The sequence below is a fragment of the Loxodonta africana genome, chromosome 12 (genome assembly GCF_030014295.1).
Source record: "Loxodonta africana isolate mLoxAfr1 chromosome 12, mLoxAfr1.hap2, whole genome shotgun sequence".
NCBI classification, from domain to species: Eukaryota; Metazoa; Chordata; class Mammalia; order Proboscidea; family Elephantidae; genus Loxodonta; species Loxodonta africana.
The window spans coordinates 3,861,768-3,876,126 of record NC_087353.1 but is presented as its reverse complement, the minus strand read 5'-3'; the positions used below and the strand labels follow the sequence as shown (position 1 = coordinate 3,876,126).

The window sequence follows — 14,359 nt, the reverse complement described above, 5'->3', positions numbered from 1 at the left end:
CATGTTCACTGCAGCACTATTGACAATAAGCAAAAAGATAGAAACCAACGTAGGTGCCATCAATGGCCGAATGGATAAACAAATTATGATATATTCACACAATGTAATACTACCCAACATTAAGAACAATGATGAATCTGTGAAATGTCTCACAACATGAATGAATCTGGAAGGCGTTATGCTGAGTGAAATTAGTCACAAAAGGACAAATGCTATAGAGACTACTATTATAAGAACTCAAGAAAAGATTTAAACACAGAAGAAAGCATTCATCGATGGTTATGAGGGTGGGACGGGAGGGGCGGGGAATTCACTAACCAGGTAGTAGACAAAAATTGTATCAGGTGAAGGGAAGAACAACACACAATACAGGGGAAGTCAGGACAACCAGACTAAACCAAAAGCTAAGAAGTTTCTGGAATACAACCAAATACTTTGAGGGACAGAGTAGAACGGGTGGGTGTTGTGGGGACCACAGTTTCAGAGGCCATCTAGATCAATTGGCATAGCAAAGTTTATTAAGAAAATGTTCTGCATCCAACTTTGGTGAGTGGTGCCTCGGGTCTCAAAAGCTTGCAAGTAGCCATCTAAGATGCACCAATTGGTCCCAACCTACCTGGAGCAAAGGAGAAAGAAGAATACCAAAGACATAAGGAAAATATTAGCCCAAGAGTCAAAACAGCCATGTAAACCAGAGATTCCATCAGCCTGAGCTCAGGAGAACTAGATGGTGCCTGGTTACCACCAATGACCTCCCTGACAGGGAACACAGCAGAGGGACCCTGACTGAGCCAGAGAAAACTGTGGTACAGAACTCAAATTCACGTAAAAAGACCAGACTAAATGGTCTGACTGAGGCTGGAGGAACCCTCAAAGACGTGCCCCCGGGGCTCTCTGTTAATCCAGAACTAAAACTATTCCCGAAGCCAACTCTTCAGGCAAGGATTAGACTGGACTACAAAACATAAAATAAAACTCGTGAAGAATGCGCTTCTTAGTTCAAGTAGATGCATGAGACTAAATGGGCAGCTTCTGTCCAGGGACAGGACGAGAAGGCAGAAACGGACAGGAGGTAGTTGAGTGGACACGGAAAACCCAGGGTGGAAAGGAGGACTGTGCTGTCACATCATAGGGACTGCAGCTAGTGCCACATAAAAGTATGTGTATAAATTTCTTGTAAGAGAAACTAACTTGAGCTGTAAACTTTCACCTAAAGGACAGTAAAAATTAATTAATTAATAAAATATCACCAGAAAAATTTTCTGATCATTTCAAATGTTAAAATTTGGACATTTTAAAAGGTGTTGATTTATAAAATTGTAGTTAGATTTAGAATGTAATGAAAGAAGTCGTAAAACTCTACGATTCTAGTCTGTAAAAGGAAAGACACTAAAAAGATGAGTGTCCTAGTTTGACCAACAATACTGTTTAATGGCTTCTTACCAATGATGATAAAATGTGAAAGTTATGAATTAGATTATAACAATGAGCCTCATCAGTTCTCCGGAATCTATTGTAGCCACTGTTGCAAAATCATTAGGCAAAATTCAAAGCATTGTTTGCTTAAATCTTGGTAATGATAATTATTTTTAAACAAATACTAAACATGCAATTTTCTATCAAATATTTAGAAAAGGATAAATAGGCCTTTGTTGATGTAATAAACTGAAATAACTTTGGGCATTTCCCTCAACTTGGTATTGTCCTCACATTGATTGCCATAGTGTATGGTGTTCAATCTTCACAACTTAAAATTTACTCTGTTCTTTTTTTTAACTAAAGAGCAAAGAAGAATGTTCTAGCTAAAAACAACAATGAAGGAAATAACCAAAGAGAGAGGAAATCAGACTCAAGACAACAGATTAATACAGTTGGATTATTGGCAGAGGAAAAAACAAAAGAACAAATATGTAGGTACACTAGCACTCAACAGAAAACCCCAAAAACCAAACCGTTGCCCTCAAGTGGATTCCAACTCATAGTGACCCTATAGGACAGAGTACAGCTGCCCCATAGGGTTTCCAAGGAGTGCCTGGTGTATTCAAACTGTCAATTTTTTGCTTAGCAGCCGAACTCTTAATCTGTATACCACCAGGTTTTCCATTCTTTAATTTTGATAAGAAAAAAATTGTTGGCTACACTGTTCATTGTAACTAATTAAATACCAATCATTTGCAAAAACTTACCCTGGTGGCGTAGTGGTTGAGAGCTACAGCTGCTGTCCAAAAGGCTGGCAGTTTTAATCCACTAGGCACTGCTTGGAAACTCTGTGGGGCAGTTCTACTCTGTCTGACAGGGTCGCTATGAGTCGGAATCGACTTGATGGCAACAGGTTGGGTTTTTTTGTTTATTAGATAAAAATTCATCTTTCTTTATATGCATATAGGTATGGTACCATCTAAGACAGAAGTGTTGTTGATAATTTCTGTAAACCCAGAATTCAAAAATTATGTAAGCCCCTAATTCATAAATTAAAGATCAGATTATATGTTGGAAAACAGATGAAGAAAGGAATCACGACTTCACTTAGGGAACTTCAAGTAAGGTTGACAGGAGAGGAAATGTCAGATGTAATGGTCTCTGTACGCTCAGAATTTTATACCACGATATTTTTTGAGTCAATATATCTTAATTTCAACAGAGAGCATCTATACAGAAAACTCATTGAATAAAATAGGATTCTCAGAAAAGGAAAAAAAAAACTGCTTTTTTATTATCTGAGAAGTTTAGAGTGTAAGGGGAACTAAAAACATTTTATCTATAAACTGTTGGCAGGGTCAGCCCACTTAATAAAAGTTATTTCTGTCCCTCCCATTTATTAGATCCTATCTTCTCTTGAAAGCATAGTGAAGTCTGCGTCCAGTGCCAAGAGAAGTAATGAAATAAACTGGAGGGAAGGGGCAGTTTAATGTTCCAGCCCCTTCTTGGGGAGTCACAAAATGTGTTAGCCTGTTAAAGGCACTGAGAGTTCCTGCAGGGGTGAATCCTCTTCAACCTTATTTGACCCAGGATTTTCAAAATTTATTTGATCACACATAATTTTGGTCTCTGTACTGGTTTGGTTTGGACTACTCATTAACAACACAGGGAATGAGGGTTCTGCAGAACAATTTGAGAAGCACTGAGCATGTCCAATATCCTCGTTTATGGGTGACAATTACAAGGTTAGAGACGTAATTTATTCAAGGTCACAAAAGCAAAAATGGCATACCTGATCTAAAAATCTAGGTCTCCTGAATCTCAGTAAGTTAGTCAGCACGACACCAGACCATATAGCCCTGTTTGATATATTGAAGTTAAAATTGTTCCTGGACCATCAACAGGCCTAGTTTCCCTGCCTATACCACAGATTTCATGGAGAAAAAACTGTTTCTTTCTTGGTCATTAAAATATAGTCTGTATCTAGCACACTGAAATATATGTATAAATATATACACACACATATATACCTAATTTGAAGCAATAAATGGCTAACGGGGTGATAAATTTTTGTAAGATTGATCTCAGTCATTAGCTTAAAAATATTTTGGCTGCTACATATTAAAAAAAATAGTGCTACATATTACATTCTCATAATTTCCTTTAATAAGGAACTGACACTCAAAAGAGTTACTCTCCAGTGATACACATCTCTTTGAGAAATAATAGCAGATTAATCGTTCCCAGAACATCCTGCTGAATGGACCTCTCCCTCGTAGTAAAAAGTGAAACATCCTGTTTTATACTAGATTCTGAGTTATGTGCATATGGTTGATTTTTTCTATTTTTTTTTTTATGAATGTGAATGATTACTAAAGATATGGCTGTATCAGTTGTCTTTGCTGCAGAGCTATTTATTATGAACTCCAGCAGCTCTTTGCACTTGAAAATTTACTAGGCAGGAATATGGTCCAAAAAAACCTAAATTATTACATTTGGTCGGAATTTTGAAACATCAAACATTACGCTTGAACTTAGTCCGAATTTCACAAAAATCAGTCTAACAGAGCATGAATTTATTGCAGTGTCCATGCCTTGTGAATTAAAGGCCCATTACAAACTTAAAGTGAAAACAATGACAGGAATTTCTGAGTCTTCTCAGGCTGTTTAATTTGTGTATCAGATGTACTAATGGAATAGCTATAAAATAAAAATGTGAACGTGTAACATGTGAATACATATACACATATGAATATGTAGAAATGCTTTAACATTCACATATTTTCTTGATTCTATATAAAAATAAATATAAAATATTCAGGTTTAATTGAAATCCTCAAAACTCATAGGCCAAATCAACATATTTAAACTTACTGAATCAAGAATTTTTATTAAAACAATATATTTTTTTAGTAAAATATATCCATAGCTTCAATAAACTTTCCTTGTTTTAGTGTTTCATAGCAGGAGTTGGCAAACAATATCCGCCAGGTCAAATCATGTTTGTTTATGTATTCTAGTCTATGGCTGCTTTCACTTGTAACAGGGACCAGATGGTCCACAAAGCTGGAACTATTTACTATCTGAGTTGTCACACACACACACACACACACACACAAAATGCTGACTCCTGTTTTATAACTTCATATTATATCGTCAAGGTGTAATACTAAACTCTTCAATATCTGATCGTTTTAAGCATATATTTAATGTATTTGTCATTCTAGAGATTTGAGAAAATGGGATGGACTCATATTTATTCATAACTTAAAGTATTCATAATATTAGGATTCTATACAAATTTACCATATTCACATTGAAACAAAATGTGAAATAATGTAACATGATGGATTTTAATATTGCCTAAAATTGGCCGGTGATAGACAAATTAGAAAACCAACTGTATCCATATCTTGAAATAATACAACACTATACAAACATATGCCAAACATACTCTTTGTTAGCAGACTAAGAAATTGGCGGCATAAGAATGAAGTAAAGGAACTTTGTTGTTGAAATCTCTGTTTTTAAATAACATGGATTAATTCACTTAGCTCTTCAACGGATTGATTCATACTTTTTTTAATTGAATGTATCACTTCTCAAACAAGACATATAACACAAGTATGAACAGAATACCCCTAACTTGGACCTCACCCTAACATCACACAGAACACACAGCATTCCAACTCTTGTTTGCATCTCTCTCGTTCTCTAGACTGAACTTCTTAAGATTACAGGCTGTATCCCAAAGAACTAGCGAAGCCTTAATAAATGACTTTTTTTTTTTTAAGTATCCAGGCTTTATGCAAATCTTCAGAAAATACAAAGTGATTCATAAATAAGTAAACATCAACAATTGTTCACACATCAAACCAGTTAATTATGTTTTTATTTAAAATGAAATATGAAAAACAAGACACCATAGATCTATCCTTAATCTCTTTAAAGCACTTTTCCTCTAATTACTATCACCCAATAATTAAATGATGGGAAAAGAAACAAGCCAAGACAATGTATTGAGTTCTTTGGGAGGACTAAAGAAAGGAGGTGGTGGTGGGGCTAACATTGCTTATGATCCCAAAGAGCTAACAATCTAATTGGGTATAAAGGCCATCAAGACCAGCTAATAACACAAAGAAAAAAAATCTGTTATAATTGTGAAAGCTGGATGATGAAAAAGAAGACCAAAGAAGAATTGATGCCTTTGAATTGTGATGCCGGTGAAGAATATTGAATATAACATGGACTGCCAAAAGAACGAACAATCTATCTTGCAAGAAGTAGAATGCTCCCTGGAAGCAAGGACAGCGAGACTACATCTCACATACTTTGGACGTGTTGTCAGGAGGGATCAGTACCTGGAGAAGGACATTATGCTGGGTAAAGTACAGGGTCAACGAAAAAGAGGAAGACCCTCAATGAGATGGATCGACACAGTGGCTGCAAAAATGAGCTTAAGCATAACAACGATTGTGAAGATGGCACAGGACTAGGCAGTGTTTCGTTCTGTTGTGCATATGGTCGCTCTGAGTTGGAACTGACTCGAAGGAACCTAACAACAATACATAATAAGAAGGTAGAAGAGAAATAAATAAATGTGGGTTGATATATTCAGAGAGGTGCACCTTGAACAGACCTTGAAGGAAAAGCACGATTTTGAAAGACAAAGAACAGTGGGAAAATGACAGTAGATGAGAATAGGGAATGCATTTGTTGGAAAAAACTGATAAAGCATGCTTGCGGAACAACACCCAACTGAATTAAAAGGCTTTAGGGGAAAACAGTGGTGGTATGCCTGTTGACACATTATGTAGTACTCTGAATGCCATGACAAGCAGGTTATAAAATGAGGAAATACTGAAGGATTTTTAGTTGGGTATTAATGCCATGACCAAAATGACATTTTGGGACAATGTTTATGAGTGTTGAATTGTGTTGGGGAATTAAAAAAAAGGGGGGGGGGGAGGGCAGAGACAGAAAGACCAGTTAGAAATTTATGGCTATTATTCATGGAATACAAAAATTGCTATTGTTATTTCTATTAGCTGCTGTCAAGTCAATACTAACTCATGGCAACCCCATGCGTGGCAGAGTAGGACTGTTTGGTACAGATTTTTCAAGGCCTTTCCCAGGTAGATAATCAGGCCTGTCTTGCAAGGTACCTCTGAGTGGGTTTGAACCACCAACCTTTCGATTAGTAGTTTAGCACCTAACTATTTGAACCACCCAGAGACTATGACAAGATTAGGATCCCTGGTGGTTCAGTGGTTAAATGCTTGTCTGCTAGCTGATAGGTCGGTGGTTCGAACCTACCAGCCACAAAAAACGTGACAGTCTGTTTCCCTATAGATTAACAGCTTTGAGAACCCTATAGGGCAGTCCTACTCTACCCTATAGAGTCATTATGACAAGACTGGGGAGACAAAGTTTTAAAAACATAAATACATAACACCATGAGACCTGGTGGCACAGTGGTTAAGAGATAGGCTGCTAACCAAAAGATTAGCAGTTCAAATCCACCAGCTGCTCCTTGGAAACCACATGAGGGCAGCTCTACTCTGTCCTATAGGGTCACTATGAGTCGAAATCAACGCAATGGCAATGGGTTTCAGGTTTTTTTTTTAAGTGGCCTAACAAGAAAGTTCCAAAAAGGCTTTATTGCTAATTACACCTATTTTATGAAGTATTGCATGATGACAGAGTGAACTATGATAAAAGCCTTCTAGTTATGGGAGCTTTGACCTTATCTTCACATATTGCACAGGACATAAAGACAACGTGGTGAAGGGAGACATAGGGAATCCAAAATTTTGGGGAGTAAAAAACAGCCCCATCCTCAACCTCACTTCCGAAATAACTTAACTTTTTGATACTCATGACTTTTCTTTCCAGCACCTACCTCAATCCTCTTTACGTAACTGAAGTCTACTCCCCCGTGTCTGGCACTCCGATCACAAATCTTACAGGATTGAGGTTCTCTGAACGATTAGCTGGTGGCTGGCTAAGTCACAGTGCCACCAGTAATTACCTACTCCATTTCTAGCATCTTTATTCTCTAGTTACTTATCATGAAAAATTTGCAAGACCTGCCATAGAATAGAGAATTCTTTCAAATTTTAACATCCAAGAGATGAATTTGATAGAATCTCATCATGAATTTTAAAGCTAGTAAAAAATCCTGAAATGAAAGAAGTGATTTAAAATAGTAATCATAATGTTTAAGTGACAATAATGTGTCAATAAGTTATATCTGTGGGCCCCTATTGCGTTATGGACAAACCCTTTAAATTTTACCTGTTATTTGGGCATAGAGAACTTATAAAAAATAGTGAAATTATTAAAGCAATAAGTTAGTTTATTTACATATAGAAAATGCTGGTTTAATATCTATTCAGTATTTCCCATACAATTTTTATATATTTGGGCTTGGAACCGCCCTGTGACTCAACAAGTTTGGTTTTCTAGAGCTTCGTAGCACTTACTCTACATGGGATCTTTGTGTTGACAGTTTCCTTTGGCTAGAATGCCTCTCCTTAGTTCTTTCTGTGGTCCACTGCTGCTCATTCTTTTATCTTTCCTTCAGAGAACACTTCTAAACTAAAGTAGAGCCGCCTCAGTTACTCTGGATCTCAGAACTCTGATCAGTTGCTTAAAGGTGTTTATCATAACATGCAACCACCATGGTTACTCAGCTGTTTTCTCCTTTACTGTCTCCCACCCCATCACTGAAATGTAAATTCTAAGTAAGCAGAGGTTACTTCTGTCTCTGTTCTCTTCTCACTATTGTATCTGCAGAGCCTGGGATACAGAGCACGGCATGTAACCATTGCCGCTGAGTCAGTTCCGACTCAGAGCAACTCCAGAGGGATTCCAAGGCTATAACTGTCTCCCTCGGAGCTGGTTTCAAACTGTTGACCCTTCTGTTAGCAGCCTTTTGCTTTAACCACTTCACCACAGGGCTCCTCAGGGACCCAAAGAAAAGGGGAGTTTTCACTTCTTCCCACAGGCCTCCACCAGATGATGGAGAAAGTCTCACTCACTCCTTCTATGGAGGAACAGGCAACCAAAACCCTGAGCTTCGCTGACCCCGTCACCCTTAGGAATCAAAAGCCTTCAAGCATTGGGGGCAGGGCAGCAAAACCTGTCACCTCCAGGGCAGAGGCAAAGACAAACTGTAGCTGGGAGAAAGACAGACAAAAAAAGACATTCTGTAACTGGGCTCTTGACAGGAAAACCAGGGCGAGCTTAAGGTCATATACCAGTATCAAGCAGAGGTACCTATCACTGGGGGAGGGGCAGGAAACGCACTCCAGAGACAAAGCACGGGTAGGATCCGGCTGCTTTGAAAGGAAGGACAGTGTCATGGATTGAATTATGTCCCCATAAAAATGTGTGTATCAACTTGGTTAGGCCATGTGTGGTTGTCCCCCACTTTTGTGATTGTAATTTTATGCAGAGAAGATTAGGGTGGAATTGTAATACCAGCCTTACTTACATCCCCTCCCTGATCTAAGGTAAAGGGAGTTTCCCTGGGGCATGGCCTGTACCACCTTTTATCTCAAGAGATAAAAGGAAAGGGAAGCAAGCAGAGATTTGGGGACCTCACACCACCAAGAAAGAAGCACCAGGAACAGAGCTCGTCCTTTGGACACGGGGTCCCTGTGCCTGAGAAGCTCCTAGACCAGGGGAACATTGAGGGCAAGGCCCTTCCTCTAGAGCCGACAGACAGAGAAAGCCTTCCCCTGGGAGCTGATGCCCTGAATTTGGACTTGTAACCTACTAGACTGTGAGGAAATAAATTTCTCTTTGTTAAAGCCATCTACTTGTGGTATTTCTCTTATAGCAGCACTAGATGACTAAGACAGAAGGCCTCTTTGGAAAAGTGTTCAGGGATGGCTGAAAGTTGGAGGCAGAGTATTAAACCTGAGGAAACGTCAGGCACATACGTGACAGTGGGAGCTCACCCTAGAGGAACATGAAGGCTGTGATGTATTTAAAGTAACCATAGCAACAGCAGAACACAAAACCACCTCAAGTCCCAACTGAATTGAATCAACAGCCTTCCAGATAAAATGTGACATTCACTGGCAGAAATACTACTGACTGTAGTCTCTCCAGTTGTATACAGGGTGTCCTGTTGCAATTTTCAAAAAACTATGAGACACACAAAAAAGGGTGAAAAAAAACCCTTTGCCAAGAGATAAAGCAAATAACAGAACCAGATTCAGATCACACTCATATAATGGAAATGTCAGAAAGGAATATTAAAATAACTAATATACTAAAGAATCTACTGGAGAAGGTAGACAACATGTATGAACAGCTGGGGGAATTTTAGCAGAGACATGGCAATTATAGGAGTCAAATGGACACTCAAAGGAGAAAAAAATTCAGACACTCAGACATGAAGATTTTCCTCATTGGGCTTATTAGTAGACATGGCACAGTTGAGGGAAGAACCGGTGAATTTGAAAATAAGTTAATACAAAAAAAAAAAATGGAACACGGTTTTTTTTTTTTTTAAAAATCAAATAAAACTGAACTGAGCACACAATAACTGTGGAACTTTATTAAATAGTCTAACATACATGGCTTAATCCCCCTACAAAAATTTCCATCTTCTATATTCTCCTGGGAACACAAGGAGGGTTATCTCAGTAAAAAAGCATAGTTAACATTATGCTATCAGACTTACATCCTACTTTCTAAGAATTTTGAAAGGATTAATGCAAAACATATAGGTACCCTAGTTCCCTTTTAACAGTTTTTATAAATAAAATTCTTCACACTAAGTAATAGAAATATTAAATTGCATTATTCTGTTTTCAAGTAAATTAATATATAATGAGCTTAAGAATCAGCCAGTCCTATCTATGACTATAAATTGAATTATCTAGTCATTTAAATGGTATATATATATATATATATAAAATATATATATATACACATACACACATATGGAAACTCTGGTGGCGCAGTGGTTAAATGCTACAGCTGCTAATCAAAGGGTCAGCAGTTCGAATCCACCAAGTGCTTCTTGAAAACTCCATGGGGCAGTTCTATTCTGTCCTATAGGGTCGCTATGAGTCGGAATCGACTAGAATGCACTGAGTTTGGTTTTGGTTTGGTGTATATATATATACATAAAACCTCTGTATATAGATAGATAGATAGGTAGGTAGGTACTACATAGGTTTGTATAGGTAGATACACACGCTCCTTACTTATTGACATGATTAGGTTCCAAAGACCAGATGGTTATGAGAAAGTTGGCAGTACGTGAAAATGAAGGGTGACCACCCACATCAGATCACAAAATATTATGTGGGACACATATGTCCCTCTGAAGCTGAGAGACAGAAAATATAGTTGGGGACCATATATCCCATTGACCATAAGAGGGTTACTGCCAGACGTATGTCATTAATGTGCAAAATAGTTGAATAGAAGATTTTTTTACTATTGTCATAAATGTGAAATGTCAGATAATGACATAGGTGATAAGTGAGGATTAGATGTATATAACATATATAAAAAGTAAAAAACCAAACCCAGTGCTCTCGAGTCAATTCAGACTCATAGTGGCCCTATAGGGCAGAGTAGAACTGCCCCATAGGGTTTCCAGGGAGTGGCTGGTGGATTTGAACTACCGACCTTTTGGTTAGCAGTCAATCTCTTATCCACTATGACAGTCATGCGTTACTTAACGTCCGTGATACATTCTGTGATATAGGATATTATGAGATTTGGACATTGTGCAAACACCATTTCATATACAGGCAGTCCCTGGGTTATGAACCAGTTCTGTTTCTAAGTCTGTCTTTAAACTGAATTTGTACATAAGCTAGAACAGTTAGATTTGTACCTAACATCAGTTAGTCAAATATTTGTCTTAGTACATAGTATATAGTGTACCTTTCTATGCATAAAAAAACTCTAAACACCTCCAGATACACTAAAATGACTTTAACATAACAATACAGTAATAATAATAATACTGTTTTGCTGTGTCGAAAAGTTGCACCTGCTTGTTATTACAAACTACTGTCCCATCCTGTTTCCGTTGCCGTCGAGTCAATTCCGACTCATAGCGACCCTGTAGGACAGAGTAGAACTGCCCCATAGAGTTTCCAAGGAGCACCTGGTGGATTTGAACTGCCAGCCTTTTGGTTAGCAGCCATAGCATGTAAACACTACACAACCAAGGTTTCCCGAACTACTGCATGTACCTTGAATTTTTAATATAATAGGAGCTCCTGGGCGGGGGTTTGGCCACACAAAAAAATAAATACTTTAAGTAATTAAACAAAGTCTTATATTCTTGAATGACATTCATTTCAATGAGGAATATGTTAGTATTGCTTGTTTAATTAATTGGAGCCCTGGTGGTGCGGTGGTTAAGACTTGCTGCTAACCAAAAGGTTGGCAGTTCAAATCTACCAGCTGCCCCTTGGAAACCCTGTGAGGCAGTTCTACTGTGTCCTATAGGGTCCTATAGGGTGGAGGGGCAGGAGGTTAATTCATTATATAGACTGGGAGTAAAGTTGAATGTATATAATTATATTCTTGGAGCTGAAGTCCATGTGTGCACACCAAAGACTGCTAATAAACTGTTTTACTATCACCTTTCAATAAGATATGAATGAAAGCTTGAAGTTACAAGATAACTCAGAGGAAGAGAAAAGGCTGTTCATCAACTCTGACACTGCTAAAAAAATTAGTGAATTTATTAGCACTATCATTTTTTATCATAAATGAAGTTTATAGCTTCCTATCTACGGATGTTCACAAAATGTATCAAAGTGGCAGCTTTTTCCAGACACATCCTACATAAATACCATCCACAGAATCATTTTAGACTGTCACTAATGTAGTCCTATTCAAATAAATTGGCATAAACTTGCATACAAATGCCTGTAATAAGTAGCGAAATTTAACCAGAATGTGAAACGGCCCTGTGGTTTGTGGCTGGTTCAGAATATTCATCATCAGCTGGAAATTAGCCTTTAAAAAATATGCATTTACATTCTAGCACACTGTTTATCTCAGTTCAAAAGATCACTTATTAAAGCTTATCCATGTATTTGCTTATTTGCAACTGCTTATTAAAGGAGATGAATATCAACATCAGGCATTTTTTTAGTGCTTGAAAACATGTCCTTAAACAAACCTCACTCTCATTGGAAATTCTTATTTCACTTTTACAAGGTTTACCTGCATAATCAAGCGCCAAAAAGATTTGTGAATTTGACCTTTGTTATCCCATTTATCAGACTCTTAGCTCAGTCTCACATCCATTTCTAAAAGGTTAGAGTCTCTTCTGCAATGCATACTTCCAATTAAAATGAGTTACACACAAGTGCGGGCACTGAAGTTACTGCTCTTTCCTAGTCCTGATTTTTATAGCTTTTGAGACTAGAAATTGCTTTGAGCTTATAATCATAACCTATTTGGAAATTATGGTTTTCTATGTTTTTTTGGATGCTAATAAAAATATTTGTTATCACTCACAAGAAAACTAGCAATATTCATGTTTTTTTGGATGCTATTAAAAATATTTGTTATCACTCACAAGAAAACTAGCAATATTCATTTTTTGTGTTTTTTAACACAAGCAACTTGAAATTATAGCATTGTTTTATCCAATTATTTCTAATATTAACTTGTACAGTTTACTATTAATTTGTCTTTTATAATATATATTTCATAGAGATAGGTTTTGTGAGACAATTTCATACAAGTCTTAAACATGGCTTTAGGACAATAATATTTTATTGCCTAAGAACATGGATTTATTTTTCCTTTAAGAAAATTACTAAATGTAACAAAGCCGAATGCAGAATAACTGACTTACTTTTGTATTCCAGGTGAAAGCCAGCAGCTGCCACACTAATATCAGATTGAAAATGTAAGTAGAGTTGGTTGGAAGTGCTGTTCAGTAATGCTGGCACGGTGGTACCTGTAAGAAATAATGCAGGTTAAACTTTAACACTACAAGTGAACTCACTTTTCTAAATGTAAGCTATATGAGGATATTTTTTACAAAGCTCTGTAATTTGATGGACGTGTACTGAGTCTTAGTATTGGCTTTGATCATTACATTACTGACCATTTCTTTTGTCTAGGGAGTCCCTGAGTAGCGCATATGGTTAAGCACTCAACTACTAACTGAAAGATTGGTGGTTCGAGCCCAGCCAGATGCACCTTGGAACAAAGACCTGGCAATCTGCTTCTGAAAGGCCACAGCCTTGAAAACCCTACTGAGTGCAGTCTTACTCTGCACACGTGGAGTTCCATAAGTCAAAATCAACTCAACAGCATTTTTTTTTATTGTTCATTGTTCTAGGTACAATAAAATGTCACTTATCACCTTTGCTATGTTCTTCAGGCAGGAGATTGTGACAGCTTTATTTCGTATGTACATGAACACACAAAATCTTATATTTTAAGCATATATTTGATGTTCACATTACTTTCTTTTAGGAATGTAATGTACTTTTTTTTTTTTTTAACCTGATTTGAATAAAAACAGGACACCCAAGCCTTACGGGGTAGAGGAGCAGTCAGGCTGGGTAGATGACAATCCAATGTACGTTTCATAAAATGTTTCTTTTCATTCTGTATCCCTTTTTCTATTCCTGTGTGACTCAGACTGAATAATGTTCCACTGAGATTTGCAAATGATTTCAACTAAAAATGTGTGAAAAGGAAAATGTAGGTTTATTTTTATATAATGTTTCCTTCATTTAAAATGTTCTAGCCTGTGGTATAAAAACCAAAAAAAAAAAAGAAAACCAAACCCATTGCCGTGGAGTCAATTCCAACTCGTGGCAACTCTACAGGACAGACTAGCAATGTCCCACAGCAATTCCAAGAAGCAACTGGTGGATTCAAGCTGCCGAACTTTTGGTTAGCAGCTGAGCTGTTAACCACTCAC

General features: G+C 37.3%; 1 protein-coding gene across 1 annotated transcript in view; it reads right to left on the bottom strand.

Annotated features, from left to right (window-relative positions):
- Nucleotides 1-14,359, bottom strand: part of CSMD1 (CUB and Sushi multiple domains 1) — a 1,768,974-nt gene that overhangs the window by 231,607 nt on the left and 1,523,008 nt on the right. The window contains exon 38 of the mRNA XM_064294928.1: nucleotides 13,277-13,381. Within this exon, the coding sequence (XP_064150998.1) occupies nucleotides 13,277-13,381 (105 nt within the window). The remainder of the gene's footprint in view (nucleotides 1-13,276; nucleotides 13,382-14,359) is intronic.